Source organism: Salvelinus alpinus, chromosome 2 (genome assembly GCF_045679555.1).
Source record: "Salvelinus alpinus chromosome 2, SLU_Salpinus.1, whole genome shotgun sequence".
In the NCBI taxonomy this organism is placed as follows: domain Eukaryota; kingdom Metazoa; phylum Chordata; class Actinopteri; order Salmoniformes; family Salmonidae; genus Salvelinus; species Salvelinus alpinus.
The window spans coordinates 124,532,338-124,548,730 of NC_092087.1; the positions used below are offsets into that span (position 1 = coordinate 124,532,338).

The window sequence follows — 16,393 nt, forward strand, 5'->3', positions numbered from 1 at the left end:
AGATATTTGACTTGCAGTGATTGTGATGCTGTATGTAGTTGTACAATGACAGCAATGACAAATGTAGAGCGGGGCCACGCTATCGGGCCAGGTCAGTAATGGGCCACACTATCGGGCCAGGTCAGTAATGGGCCACACTATCGGGCCAGGTCAGTAATGGGCCACACTATCGGGCCAGGTCAGAAATGGGCCACACTATCGGGCCAGGTCAGTAATGGGCCACACTATCGGGCCAGGTCAGTAATGGGCCACACTATCGGGCCAGGTCAGAAATGGGCCACACTATCGGGCCAGGTCAGAAATGGGCCACGCTATCGGGCCAGGTCAGTAATGGGCCACACTATCGGGCCAGGTCAGTAATGGGCCACACTATCGGGCCAGGTCAGAAATGGGCCACACTATCGGGCCAGGTCAGAAATGAGCCACACTATCGGGCCAGGTCAGTAATGGGCCACACTATTGGGCCAGGTCAGAAATGGGCCACACTATCGGGCCAGGTCAGAAATGAGCCATGCTATTGGGCGACGGTCACTACACTCTTCAGCTGTGGTTACACCTTGCATTAACATGTAGTTGTCATCATCCGATCTAGATCGAGATTTGTTGTGTCTACACATGGTAATAAAATGTGTCTGTTATCTGCCCACCAAGTCCGTATTGTGACCAGATTCCCTGGTCCCTCCCTCGATGCAAAATTATCCAACCTGACTTGAACCTCCCCTTACGACACGAGCTGTATAAATCGACAGAAAACAGCTAACTTTTTATACTCATCATTACAGCCCAATACCTTGTCCAGCTCTGAATAAAATGGGCATTGGGTTTTCCCGTTCCCACTCCCACTCCAGTAGGCAGTTAGTTCCTAATGAAGTCCATGATGATAATTCCGTAGGAATTGTCGAGGTACCGTTGCCCATAATTACTACCTCAACAGGCCAGTGCCATTTGTTTTTAGAGGACGGGACAACCGTGACGTTGGACAAATTTCTAAGCTTTCATGGTCAGGATTCGTTTATACACTTCAAGGATATCAAGGTGTCTTTTGATTGTCTACACCTGTCGACAAATGTGGGCACAATCAGAATGTTGACAAGATCAGGACAACTGACGCATGTTAGAACCAGGTATAAAAGAGGCTTTAGGGAAAAAAGGTGCTATCTAGAACCTATGTGGTTCTTCGGCTGTCCCGATAGGAGAACCCTTTGACAAACCCTTTTTGTTTCCAGGTAGAACCCTTTTTACTTCCATGTAAAACCCTTTCACAGAGGGTTCTACCTGAAACCAAAAATAGTTTGTACCTGAAACCAAAAATAGTTTGTACCTGGAACCAAAAAGGTTCTCATATGGGGATAGCTAGATAATCTTCTGGAACCCTTTTCCTAAGAGTGTAGGCCAGGAAGGGGATTGGCAGCTATTAAACAAAGCAAGGGGATTTTCCACAAATTATAAACAAGAGTGAGATTTGCCCTCGAGTCAGGGTGGCAACATGAGGGTGATGCAAGTCGGAAGTGATGCTGCAAATACCTGTTTTAAAGGCCCAGTGCAGTCAAAAAAGTGCATTGTCTGTATTTTATATATATTTCCGCACTATGAGGTTGGAGAAATACAGTGAAATTGTGAAAATGATGATAATGCCCTTTTAGTGTAAGCGCTATTTGAAAAGACCACCTAAACTTTCAGCCTGTTTTGGTAGGATGGAGTTTTGACCTGACTGGTGACATCATCAGGCGGTTAATTAGTTAATAGCCCAATAAGAAAGTGAGATCCAAACCTCTCTGCCAATTAACAGCTAGTTTTCAGTTTCCCCCTCCCCACTCAGACCACTCCCAGACAGTCCAAGCTAAATTCTTGAGAAATGTCTCTTTGCTAAGAAGCTACTTTTGTTTCTTTTTGACCATTTTAATTGAAAACAATCACAGTAAGGTACTTAATTGTTAACAAGAAATTATTTGATATGGAGATAAACACATCTGCATTGGGAATTTAATCTTTAAGAGAAAGTGCTACAGATGGATTGGCTGAAATGTTGCAGCATGCAAATAGGAAATTTACCTTGTGGACTTAAAAGTCAGTTTTTATATCAATATCAAATCATTTCTGGGTAACAATTAAGTATCATGCTGTAATAGTTTTCCACCTAAAAACAAAAAACTAGCTGTTATTGGCAGAGAGGTTTGAACTCTCTTTGTTATTGGTCTATTAACTTATTTACCCCCTGGTGCTGTAACCAGGCAAGCCGAAACTCCCCCCATGCTAAACCTGCTGATGTATGTATTTTCAACCAGTAACTATCAGGAAATAACACTGATCACAGTTTCATCAGCTGTTGTACAACATGATACAAAACACAGGAAAAACAGGACGCTCTGGCCCTTTAAAAGAACATGAAGTAGACAGTAATCTCACTGCGAAGGAGAGATTTGTCGGAACATTGTTTGAGGTGTGAATTCTGAAATGTTACGCGGTTCAGTCAATGCCTCAACTATAGTGCCGCTAAAACAAAAACACAGTGAATTTACCGTAGCTGATGATCAAACCTCTATACCCTGCAGTACTTCTCAACTGATCTGAGTCTCCCTCAGACTCTTACGGAAAGCGTGTTGTGTTCCTCTGCAGGGGAAGGTGGAGGTGGAGGCAGGGAAGGAAGGGATGAAGTTTGAAGCAGGAGCGTTCTCCTCCTATGGGATGATGGCTCTCACCACCTCTCCAGGTAAGACTTCCTTGTTTACTGACATCTCAATGGCTGTGTCAAAAATGACGTCCTATAAATATTCCCTGCAGTACACAACACTTTTGTCCGGAACCCTACGTCCCTATATAAAACTACTTTACAAAAATACTACATTGTAGTGGATAGGGACCTACCATGTATATTTCAGATTTCCCCAATTCCCTCCTACCCATCATCCGTTGGCAGCTATTGAGACACGGGCTAGGTCCAGGATGACTGGTTTAGAAATTGTAAAGAAACAGTTTATCAGTAACCAAGTGAATTGACTCATATTGAAATAAGGTATGACACATTTTTTGTGACGCAGCCTCTGTATTTTCTCAGTTCATACATAAACTTCCAGTCAGGCGCTAGCAGGAACTCAGAGACACCTGCTGGTGAGAGGGCAGAATTACACCCTCCCCATCAAAAAGTTGTCACTGTAGTTTGGTTTATGGAACATAGAGTACATGCTTATGAGATGATGTATTTTGTCATATTTTATCACAGACCCTCTTTCAATGTGCTTGGATGGCACGTTGGTTGTTTTTCAGGACACGGTGTACGACGGTAACGTTATACAATTATTTCATTTGTGGGCTTTGGTGATGGATTTTTCCGTGTGTGTCTCCCTTCTCTGTCGTCCGTCTCTCCTCGCCAGTCCCTCTCTCCCTGTCTCGTACCTTCGTTGTCAGTAGGGCTGAGTCCCTAGCAGGATCTCCAGGTATGGTAGTCCTTTCTTTCCTGTCTGCATGTCTGTCTGTCTGTCCGTCCATCCCCCCTATCCCTCTATCTCTCCATCTCTCCTCACATCTAATATAACTCTTCCATCTGTCTATCACCCATTGGGATGAGTGTACACTTCACCTAAGCCTGGTATTTACCGGTATCAAAACTGCATGATGTGTTGTGGACATAGTAATGAATTCTGGACCTGTTGCTCATGAGCTTAAATTCTTTGAGAGGGGAATTCTCTTGTGCCACATAGCAAGAATACTTTGAGCATTGTTTGTTGCATGTTTGTGTATTAATATGCATTTCCTACTTACTCTGTCCTTACGTTTGCTTTGCATATTAATGTTGTTCTGCATGGACGTTTAACAAGGCAGGACTTACCTAATGTTTTGGACTCTGAAGGATGTCTGTTACTGTGTACTGTGCATGAGAAGCGTCCATTCCTCTGTGTGTGTGTGTGTGTGTGTGTGTGTGTGTGTGTGTGTGTGTGTGTGTGTGTGTGTGTGTGTGTGTGTGTGTGTGTGTGTGTGTGTGTGTGTGTGTGTGTGTGTGTGTGTGTGTGTGTGTGTTAACCAGTGCCATAACTCAAGCCAGTGAATAGTGTAGTAGAGGCCCCCAGAGTGAGGCATAGCCGCCACTAGAGACAGGCTCCACCCCTCTAGCCCCTTAACCCTCTGACTCCATAAACAAGGCTATGAGTTACAGCCCCCCGCAGGGCCGCTGACTGCAGTACGCACACACACAAGCTGCAAGCACACACACACATTCTGAAAACATACACACACACACACAGCTCAAGCCTCTGATCCACGCCAAATTTACTAAATTCCCTCCTCCTTCTTTTCCCCCTTGTCCCACTCCACCCTCTTCCACTCCATCCCTCCATCCCCTACCGTCCCCCGTCGGCCCCGAGAAAGTAGAGTACTAATCTCCCAGGGTTCACATGCCTGGGCCTTGGCCTACTGCGTGGGTCTGGGGACCACACTGCTTTATGCAGACATCCAAACCCAGGATTACATACATTCCAGCCAGAGTAGTAAGCATTAACGCCCCAGCCCTCTGGAAGCCCAAGTCTTTTCCACTTTGTTGTGTGCTTTTTCTCTCGTCTGCTTTTTAAGAAGTGGAAAACATAAGCTGAGTTTAATTAAAATAAAGAGAAAGTATTCTAATTTGAGAAGTGGGAAAAAAGCGGGCATCACTCTAGACCACCGACTCAAACACCTGTGAAGCCCAGCCCCCTAATGGGAGGACTTCAAATATATATTAGATTTCCATACATTGCACCAAGGATTCTTGGCCTATATGTTACCTAATCATTCAGTTAAAGAAATAGCTTCTCTTTCTGTGTAGAATTCAGTAAATAGATGATGCACAATCAGGTTGTGTAGATGGAGACTAGATGACAAACATAAATCATACACGGCTATGGCTAGGTACAGCAGTACAGCTAGAACTGATTGTGGATCCCATTTACACTATCTGTGTGACATGTTCTGTGGGTTCTGCTTTTATTCTGTTCTCTATTCTGTTCTCAGATCAGGGCTGGGGTCAATTCCATTTCAATTCCAGGTCTCTTCAATGCTTTTCAATGAGGAAAATGTAGAATTGGATATTGGAATTTGGTTTACTTTCTGAATCGACTTTTATAGACATGGAATCGACCCCAACCCCACATGTGTATTTGCTGTGAACAGAAGCCGAAAACTTCTATTCTTCTCTATCCTGTGCAGAGAACAAGTCCCCCCCGCGGCCGTTTGGCCTGAACCACTCAGACTCCCTGAACCGGAGTGACCGCATCGATGCCATCACACCCACGCTAGGGAGCAGTAACAACCAGCTGAACTCCTTCCTACAGATATACATGCCAGACTACTCTGTCAGGGCTGTGTCTGACCTGCAGTACATCAAGGTGAGAGGATAGTCAGGATACACACACTACACACGCATTACACTATACACACACACTACAGATACAGTTGAAGTTGGAAGTTTACATACAGCTTAGCCAAATACATTTAAACTCAGTTTTTCACAATTCCTGACATTTAATAAAAAATCCCTGTATTGGGTCAGTTAGGATCACCACATTTTAAGAATGTGAAATGTCAGAATAATAGTAGAGAGAATGATTTCTTTCAGCTTTTATTTCTTTCATCACATTCCCAGTGGGTCAGAAGTTTACATACACTCAATTAGTATTTGGTAGCATTGCCTTTAAATTGATTAACTTCGGCCAAATGTTTCGTGTAGCCTTCCACAAGCTTCCCAAAATAAGTTGGGTGAATTTTGGCCCATTGCTCCTGACAGAGCTGGTGTAACTGAGTCAGATGTGTAGGCCTCCTTGCTCGCACATTCTTTCAGTTCTGCCCACAAATGTTCCATAGGATTGAGGTCAGGGCTTTGTGATGGCCACTCCAATACCTTTACTTTGTTGTCCTTAAGCTATTTTGCCACAACTTTGTAAGCATGCTTGGGGTCATTGTCCATTTGGAAGACCCATATGCGACCAAGCTTTAACTTCCTGACTGATGTCTTGAGATGTTGCTTCAATATATCCACATAATTTCCCATCCTCATGATGCCATCTATTTTGTGAAGTGCACCAGTCCCTCCTGCAGCAAAGCACCCCCACAACATGATGCTGCCACCCCCGTGCTTCACGTAGGGATGGTGTTCTTCGGCTTGCAAGCGTCCCCCTTTTTCCCCCAAACATAATGGTCATTTTGGCCAAACAGTTCTATTTTTGTTTCATCAGACCAGAGGACATTTCTCCAAAAAGTACGATCTTTGTCCCCATGTGCAGTTGCAAACCGTAATCTGGCTTTTTTATGGCGGTTTTGGAGCAGTGGCTTCTTCCTTGCTGAGCGGCATTTCAGGTTATGTTGATATAGGACTCGTTTTACTGTGGACATAGATACTTTTGTACCTGTTTCCTCCAGCATCTTCACAAGGTCCTTTGCTGTTGTTCTGGGATTGATTTTCACTTTTCGCACCAAAGTACGTTCAACTCTAGGAGACAGAACGCGTCTCCTTCCGGAGCGGTATGACGGCTGTGTGGTCCCATGGTGTTTATACTTGCGTACTATTGTTTGTACAGATGAACGTGGTACCTTCAGGCATTTGGAAATTGCTCCCAAGGATGACTTGTGGAGGTCTACAATTGTTTTTCTGAGGTCTTGGCTGATTTATTTTTATTTTCCCATGATGTCAAGCAAAGAGGCACTGAGTTTGAAGGTAGGCCTTGAAATACATCCACAGGTACACCTCCAATTGACTCAAATGATGTCAATTAGCCTATCAGAAGCTTCTAAAGCCATGACATAATTTTCTGGAATTTTCCAAGCTGTTTAAAGGCACAGTCAATTTAGTGTATGTAAACTTCTGACACACTGGAATTGTGATACAGTGAATTATAAGTGAAATAATCTGTCTGTAAACAATTGTTGGGAAAATTACTTGTGTCATGCACAAAATAGATGTCCTAAACTGTAGTTTGTTAACAACAAATGTGTGAAGTGGTTGAAAAACGAGTTTTAATGACTCCAACCTAAGTGTACGTAAACTTCCGACTTCAATTGTAGACATGCCAGACTACTCTGTTATGGCTGTCGGACCTGCAGTATTTCAAGGAGAGTCTATACACACTTCTACACACACGTGTACACGCACATACTGTACACACACACACACAGACACACACATTTGTGACCAACCGCCTTGATTCGGTCTTATGTAGCAAAATTTGAAATTTTGTTTTTTACATTGGATAAAAGCAGACACAGAGCTACAAAATGGTATATCATACGCTGCATTTGAGGAACAATGGGAAAGTAATTTTGCTTTGAAAGTTGATAAACTTGTAAATTTACTTTTGAGAAAATCGCCTTTGAATATTTTGGTACCTATTGGAGAGCTCTTCTTTGTCTACACCCATTCAGCACACTTTTAAGCTTTAGCTCCACCAATCTCTTTATCTGAGCGTTTTGTCCTAACTACAGCAGTCAAGCACCCAAGCTAACGGGTTAACAGTTGTCGCAGTGACATTCTATTAAAATGGACATTTGCATAGTGGAGTCTTTTGTTAAGACATGTAGCTAGCTAGCTAGCTAAACAATGAACCATAATCCCAACTCATGACGTTACTGCCCTGCATGAATCTGCAGGTAGCTAACCAACCAGGTTCAATGTTAGCTAGCTAACATTAGGCTATAACTAGGCAAGGAAATGGCTCTTAGATACGAATAATAAGATCATACACGTAACATTAGGTAGCAAGCCAGCCAGCTAATGTTAGCTATCTAGCTAACAGTACACTTTAACTTGAAATGAAAACAACTGTCAAAATTAGAAATGTGTAATATCTGAAAATGTAGCTAGCTAAACTATCTTACCCGTATACGTCATGGTTGGATGCTTCTCCCTGTCACAGATGCCATGGTTGCCCTTAGTTTGAAGATGTAATCCGGAGAGAGGTGTTTTCTCCATCTCTTTAGCTGTCATACTCTAATTCCACTGATTTCAAAACTCGATCCTCCAGAAAGTGGAGAGCACCACTTATGGTAGTTCTACTAAGCAATATGTTTTTTTAAAGCAGCATTAGACAGGATTACCTACACATACTGACCAGCTCAAATAGACAGAAGTGTGCTACATGGAATACCAATCTGAACTCATCTCCCGGCATGTCCAGCCCACTCATTATCTCAGCCAATCATGGCTAGCGGGAAGGTTGCTGACTTTTTCTGTGGCTAAACCAACTAGGCTCGCAATTTAACAATTGTATTCGTTTTTACAGATGGCGTACAAGTTTGTTATTAAGACACAATAAAAAGTTCACATGTTTCAGGAGGTATTTCTTCCAACAACAAAAAAACGCAAAAAGATTGTGTTCAAATGGCTGTCCTGTAAAGTAGTGACCCGCGACATACGCCTATTTCCTGAAACGGGTCACATTTGGGTGTCGCTTGGATAACAGTGGAAGTTGAGGTTGAATTGACTGGCGTAGGATCTGTCCAAGTGGGAGGATGTAGATTATGAAAAAGAGGGGGCCTAGCATGGAGCCCAGAGGCACACCCTGTGTGACTTTAGTGAGATATATGTGTCCAGTTGGTGAAACATGATTGAAACCAGGAGAAAGTGGATAAGAATGTTCTATTGGAAATGTAGCTATGCTATCATTCAACATGATCATGTAGATATCCACATCTGCCAGTTCAACTGATGCCCAGGGATGCTATATAATATACTGTAATATCACATAACCTGATATCATGTAACTGTATTATCCTCCCGCAGGTGACCCGTCAGCAGTACCAGAACGCCCTGATGGCGTCGCGCATGGATAAGACGCCCCAGTCGATGGACAGTGAGTTCACCAAGATCGAATTGACTCTGACCACTGAGCTCCACGATGGTGGAGGGGGAGGCGTGCTGGAGACGCCAGCTATGGCCCACCACGAGACAGCCGGCCTGCTCAACCTCAATACACAGCCCCAGAATTGTCTGGCCCACAGGGTCAACCACACTGCACACAATGAGGGACCCATCTAGCCCACACTGGGGTGGTGGGGACAGAGGGTGAGAGGAGTGAGGAGGGATGGTGTTAGTACCCTCTGGGCCAGGGCCTGGGCCTAATCCTCCAACATCCAAGGACCTCTAACCCCTACCCACCACCCCCTTATGGATGGAAGACCCTGGAGGAATTGAGGGGAAGGACCTCTAACCCCTACCCACCACCCCCTTATGGATGGAAGACCCTGGAGGAATTGAGGGGAAGGGGGCTACGGAGATGTGTATACTGAGCCCCAGCTTGAACCCCTACTCTCTACCCTCCACCACCCCTGGCCAATTCCACAGCCTGGAACAGAATACCCTTTGGGGTAGTGGGGAAGGGGGCTAAAGGGATAGCACTCTGGGCCCTCACCCACATCACACACCTCTAGAAGACCCTGTTAGGTTGGGCTTGGACCGTCCTCGGCCAATCCATCCGCTTAAATACCCGGTACCCTGGTATTCCAGTAGCTCGGAAAGATGGACAACAGTGTGCATGCCCCCCCCCCCCCCATTCCCCTGACCACACTTAAACACTTACACATAAGTACACACACTTTCCAGTCTGTTCTTGTTCAGGGATTGGCAGTGGACTGTAGTACTACTTTAGTAGTACTGTAGTACTACTAGTACTACTACAACGAAGGACTCAAACACACGCAGACAAAATGGTTCGTCAAAGACTGTACCAAATACCGCTTTGAAGGAAACCATGGAACCATGAACCAATAATGTTTTTGTGCATTTATTTATTATATATATATATATATATAAATATATGTATGTGTATATATGTATGTGTGGAGAAGATATGACATATACCGGCGCACAAACATGCATGGGCATGTAGATGTTTGTGTGTGTATATGTGATATTGAAATACATGCTACATATATTTATATATATATACTCATACAGTACCAGTCAAAAGTTTGGACACACCTACTCATTCAAGGGTTTATCTTTATTTTTACTATTTTATCAAATATATTTTGATTTGTTTAACACTTTTTTGGGTTACTACATGATTCCATATGTATTATTTCATAGTTTTGATGTCTTCACTATTATTCTACAATGTAGAAAATAGTAAAAATAAATAAAAACCCTTGAATGAGTCGGTGTGTCCGAACTTTTGACCGGTGCTGTACATCCATGTATATGAGTAGGTGAGGGTCTTTTAAAGATATGTATATTACAGATCTTGTTATTTTTACTATTCTTCTCAATCAGGCTAATGGTACAGTATCTTTTCACCTTTTTAAAATCACACTATTGCCTTTAAAAAATCATATTAATTATTTTAACAAAGTACAATGGGAAAAAAACAGTATATTTAAGAGATGATTATGAATAAAAAAATCACTTTATTGTAAATTGAGACAGATATATTTGTATGTATGTATGCACCGTATGTATGTGTATATTTTGGTTTAAAGATGCTGAGTTGCAACCGTCCACAAGCAAAACCCGTCCCTAAGCCAGTTGTTTTCCCTATTATGGCCGATGTACGATCAGAAGCCCTTTGACCTCATTATATTGCTGTTTGATATGGAGGTTATCCAGACTTAAGTTAACAGACTTAAATCAGACTTAATAATAGAATCCAGACAAGTCTTACGACTGTGGTTTAGGAGTGGGGCAGGGATGTATTGACATTGAAAAGTGCTAACTTGGCACTTATGAATGCATGTGGAAATGTGTCTTTTATTATTAATAATCAAACGTGATCATTGGCCAGTATTAATGACCTCATCTAACATGTTGAGCATCATGAACTTCCCAAAAGCAACCTCGACATTAAACTATTGTCCATGAATGACCCTTCTTGTATGGCACGGCACTCTCCTTTCCACTGTGTGTGTTGTGTGGCATGTTAAAGTATGTTCAGTCGCCTTCAGCTCATGTTGAGCTTAGAGTGTAAGCTTTATTCAATCAAACTCTTTAACTGGGTTTTGGGGTTAAAGGCAGACTATGCATTATTACATACACTGAGTGTACAAAACATTAGGAACACCTTCCAGTCATTTTGAGTGGCACCTTCCCTTTTGTCCTCAGAACCGCCTCAATTCGTCGGGGCATGGACTCTACAATGTGTCGAAAGCGTTCCACAGGGAATGCTGGCCCATGTTGACTCCAATGCTTCCCACAGTTGTGTCAAGATGCCTGGATGTCCTTTGGGTGGTGGACCATTCTTGATATACACGAGAAACTGTTGTGTGTGAAAAACCCAGCAGCGTTGCAGTTCTTGACACAAACCGGTGCGCCTGGCACCTACTACCATACCCCGTTCGAAGGCACTTATTCTTTTGAGTTGCTTACATACACAATCAATGTCTCAATTGTCTCAAGGCTTAAAAATCCATCTTTAACGTGTCTCCTCCCCTTCATCTACACTGATTAAAGTGGATTTAACAAGTGACATCAATAAGGGATCATAGCTTTCACCTAGAATCACCTGGTCAGTCTATGCCATGGAAAGAGTAGGTGTTCTTAATGTTTTGTCCACTCCGTGTATAGCATACACAGTGTGGCAACTTCCTGCTTAAATAAATTGACACCAACAAAACTGAAATTGACTATTGCATTGTGGGAGGGTGCAAATTCGAAAGAGCCAACAGTGGGGAGCCTTGGCAGATTCAAATTTTCTTGTTGTTGTTGTCAGCAAACAGGATGTCGCCCCGCTGTGAATGATGTCATTTTTTGTCTTTTTTTTTTTAGATGAAGGTAACATTCTTCTTGCAATGTGAGGATGTAATGAAAAACAATGTTTACTGTGTGAAACAAAAATAATAATGCTTCAGACATGCTCTCTTTCAGTGCAAGAAGAATGTATTTTCCCAACAATGCCCCAATCATCTGGTTAGCGAGTTTAATCCAATAGTGTGGGCTTGAACTGAAGCCTTTATTTGATTTAACCTTTTATTTAACTAGACAAGTCGGTTAAGAACAAATTCTTATTTACAATGAAGGCCTACAGCGGAACAGTGCCTTGTTCAGGGGCAGCACGACAGATTTTTTACCTTGTCAGCTCGGGGATTCGATCCAGCAACCTTTCAGTTACTGGCCGAACGCTCTAACCACTACCTGTCACCCCAAGCTTGTTGATGTTTTACACCCTTTAACTTGGTCACTTGGAACAGAAATGGTTGTGTTTTTCTGTGACTGACTGCTCTTTTTGGTAAGGCTCACGTTCACACCAACTTAAAACACTTTAAAGTGAAAACATTGCCAAATTAACACTTAAGTGCTTGTTTTCACATGCTAGTTTTTCATCTTTATAGTCTAATATTAATTAATTGAATGACCATGTTCCACTGACGCTAAAAACCTTAACATTCAAATGCTTACTATTATTATTATTATTTATTGTAAGAGGAAAATATTCCCTTCCCTGGTTACTATAGATGCTAGTTCTTTGAATTGTGATGACTTGAATCATAGCAATGCATAGTTTGGGGGGAATTGAGAAAAATATGAAATCTCACCATTGATGTACTGTATTGAATGTATGCAATTACATTATTAGAAATACTAGTGTTTTCTGTATCTTAGCCACACATATGTTGTATATTTCTTATCACAATTCTCCTATAAGCCTGTAAACAAATTATTCTCTGTTTTTCTTTGTGATGGATCATTACGTATTTTGTTATCATTTGTCTCTTGGGAAATATGTATGAAGAACCAAGCCAGGGTTGGGTGTATGTACAAGACGTATGCCTTCTGTTGAGTATATTAACTTTAAGTGCAAACTTATTTCTAGGGTAATGTAATGTTGAGTTTACTTTTTCTTTGTATCAGTTTGTATATAAATGGTTTTATATGAATCAAAGCTGAACTTAAAGTAGAAGTCCAAAAATAACTATCCTATCCTAAATCTCTGTAGACGCAGCTTCTTAACGTAAAGCATGTTGACGCAGTTTGTAGTCATCCTAGATAGTTGTAATATCTGCTTGCTAAAGCAAAGATGTTCATTGCAGAATGTAGCTCCAAATAGTATGGGAGTGCACTTGCAACTTTTGACCACTGGTGGTCGCCATTTCTCTTCGTGTCACAGTATTCGCAAATTACTGTGAGCATAAACAACTTCTAAAAAAACACATGGGTTGGCAACCTTCCCACATACACCAAGGGGCTTCCATTTCAAAATGACCAGACTATGGAAGAGATTAATAACACTGACCAGATATTGTTGTTTTTGTTGTTTTACTTGTAAGTGTTCCTATGCATCAGGTGAACTCTGCTCTGCAAGGACAATCATTCCAGAGAGAAGTGATGATGATGATGATATAATACGATTGTATTTGTACTTTACCATCTATACTTTGAGCACTGCTGTATCTAATACACTTATATGAAAAAAAGAGGTATCTCCTTCAAAATAAAAGTCCTTCACATGCAGATGAGGGTTTTTCACATGTTCATGTCAGAATGTTGAAAATAACATATATGACTATCCAGTGTAGTCTTGTGTTGGTTTTGGAGCCTTGTTGTGACCTATATCTTGACCCATGTGGTCTTGACCCCTGCTTCCTGAACATTCACAGGAAAAGAAACACCTGAAAAAAGAGATCCCTCTCTCTTTCTATTGCTCTCTCTCTTTCCCCCCCCCCTTTCTCTGAGGACTTTCTCCGCTCTAAAGATAAGTCACACATCACCAATGAACGACTACAGTATTTGTCAAGACACTTTTAGATCCGTTGAAAAATACTTCACTTGCTACTCTCCATTCTATCGTTATCTGAGTCACTCGGACCATGTCTATCCTCATGCTGCTATGTATAGGTGCCTGTCCACATGTTTGATACTCAACACGACAAAAGCATTCCCATATTCTGCTCTGGTTGGTGTTGGTGGTACAATAAAAAGTGAATTATTAACAGAAAGAGTATTAGTGATGGAATATGTTATTTTCCCCCTCAACACAAGGTGCTCAGATTAAAGAGTATTAGTGATGGAATATGTTATTTTTCCCCTCAACACAAGGTGCTCAGATTAAAGAGATAGGCAGTTCAGAACATTGTATGGAGGCAATTTCAAGGACAGAATGATCTATTGCAAAGATGATTTACCCTTCTGTTAAAATTACATTTTCAGTAGCTGGTTTGTCTTGTTTTATCTTCCTGAAAAGTATTTAAGGCTGGAAAAACATAACTGTTTCATAAAAATACTCATCCCATGTCTGTTTCAAATATCTCCATGTTTTAATGTACCTGCTATTCTTGATTTGTGTTAAAGCCATTACTGCAGAGTATTGCTGCATTATAAGCAAAAGTTGCTGAGTCAAAAAATGTAGCTGAAGCTACTGCAAATATTACCCCTTGACCTTGCATGTTAGCGTACAAGGATCTGCCAAACGCATTGACGGGCTGTGGACATTTAACCCTTGGATCAAAGCATTAGATTTACATTTATTTTTGTACCTATTCATGACTTTTTCCACTATACTGTATACATTTCCCGTTGTGTAGCCTAAGTCCATCTGTTAACTGTAACCACACGAATGTTTGCATTGTAGTAAGTCTCAATTTACTCACAGTATGTAATAGAAATGCCATCAGTTTTAAAATCTTATTACAGTGTAACACGAATGGGGATTTGGCGCTTGCTCAGAGAAAGTCCTACTTTTAGCTGGATTTGGGATTACTGGATATATTTTATTGTGTAGTTAAATAGAATTGTTTAAAAAAATATAGGATGTTTATATCTTCCAACTTTGACAGGAGTTCTATTCTTGAATCATGTTTTGAGTCGCCTTTTAGACACCCAAATGTCAACCCTTTTAAACTGTGAGGGGGAGGGAAAATGACAAATGTCAACCCTTTTAAACTGTGAGGGGGAGGGAAAATGACAAATGTAATCCTCCCATTTGCTTGATGTTTTGTCAACAGTGGGATGGGAGAGGAGAATTCTAGGCAAGTGCCCTGAAGTTCAGTGGATATAAAAAGCTATGCAAGCAATATATTTTCATTCACAATTACTTGTAGAACATTTACTTTAACACATTACTGGATATATGGAGTCATTTTTGTATGCAAGAATGTTTATGTATGATTATAAGAATTATACTTGCATACAATCAAATACTTGTTTACTGAAAATTTGAAAAATATAGTTTTGCAAGAAGAACAAGAGGCAACAGAAGGAGACAGTACACACACCCAGTGACTTATTATGGAAAATTAGCTTTTATTGTACAAATAAATTTAATTTCCCCAATGTACACATTATATAATAATTCTGGAAACAAAACGCTCTGAGGAACATCCAAGAAAATGCACGAAACAAAAAAATAAGTGAATGCGTGATAGTTGTCACGCTCGGTCTGCAATTGTTAAAATGTTGTATAAATGGACAAATTGTATAAATGGATGGTGGCATTAACCTGTTGGCCAGGTTTAGCTAGCTCAGACACTCACTGAAACCATTATGTAAAAAGTGTCAAATCAGAAAAATGCCAAAAACAAAAAAGGGAAAAAAAGTGTATAAAGAATTTAAGGAACATTTCTTCCACAACATGTAAATGGAAACGCTTATAATACTATATACAACGTTGTAAACTACGAATCTGAAAACACTGGTTAGAAAAAACAAACACAAACAGCAAAGCCAAGGTGTTGTTGTTGAAAAAGGTGCCATTTCTGATGCAAGGTAAATACATGCTCTTCAACATCGCCTAGTTTTCAGCATATCGGTCTGCAAGGCTATTATTATTATTATTATTAAGTGTACAATTGTTACTACACAGACGACCTTGTAGAACTTGTGGCCAGAACTTTTTCTCAGACGGACAGGTTTTCTTTTCTTCCACATATCAGTTGAAGCCCTAACCTGGTTCTAGCCATACAGTTAAAACAACTTTGACGTAAGCCATTTGCTTGCATTGGCCAGCCTTTTAGTAACTTAGTTTACATGTATAATGCACTGTACTGCGGCATTGCATAGAAATAATGTCTTGTCAAGTGTTTTGACAGAAAAGGACTTCAAATTTTCCTCCAACGACCAAGCTTTATTATGAATTCGTCAGTAATGAGACCAAAAAACAACAACTAACCAACCAGGTGAAGAATACAGCTGCCCGGGTGTTTTTGTAGTATTTCCAGTTAAATCAATACTTAAAAAGATAAACTTTTTTCAGAGAGTAATAAAATATTGAATCACTCTATATAGTTCCTCTAAAACAGATTCTACTCTTACTAAAATTGTTACAAAGATCCCCAGTTGAACCCACATTCCACTTTTTACTACTTCCCTCGGCAAACAACACTAGGTTACAAACAGAGACCCGCTATTGGTCTTCCCTTCATCAGCCCAAATCAACAGGCCAATCGAAACCTCTAGCTACACAACTACATGCCTTAGAAATAAAGTGATACGCATGTTTTACATAGCATA

At 41.0% G+C, this 16,393-nt stretch overlaps 2 protein-coding genes across 4 annotated transcripts in view; one reads left to right on the forward strand and one right to left on the reverse strand.

Moving 5' to 3' along the window:
- The window catches only part of LOC139568656 (metal transporter CNNM2-like), a 71,318-nt gene extending 57,434 nt beyond the window's left edge, over positions 1–13,884 (forward strand). Inside the window, exons 5-8 of one of the 2 annotated variants that reach the window (XM_071390635.1) lie at positions 2,617–2,710; positions 3,221–3,280; positions 5,176–5,354; positions 8,741–13,884. In XM_071390635.1, coding sequence (XP_071246736.1) covers positions 2,617–2,710; positions 3,221–3,280; positions 5,176–5,354; positions 8,741–8,995 — 588 coding nt within the window. In that variant the 3' untranslated portion in view covers positions 8,996–13,884. Of the gene's footprint in view, positions 1–2,616; positions 2,711–3,220; positions 3,281–3,371; positions 3,435–5,175; positions 5,355–8,740 lie in introns of both variants that reach the window. The other variant, XM_071390634.1, reaches the window with a different exon arrangement.
- Positions 13,885–15,163: 1,279 nt separating this feature from the next.
- Positions 15,164–16,393, reverse strand: part of LOC139568561 (cytosolic purine 5'-nucleotidase-like) — a 38,174-nt gene continuing 36,944 nt past the window's right edge. For both annotated transcript variants that reach the window (XM_071390477.1, XM_071390478.1), the window contains one exon: positions 15,164–16,393. This exon is cut by the window's right edge and continues 2,890 nt beyond it. The gene's annotated coding sequence lies outside the window, so the exon portion shown is untranslated.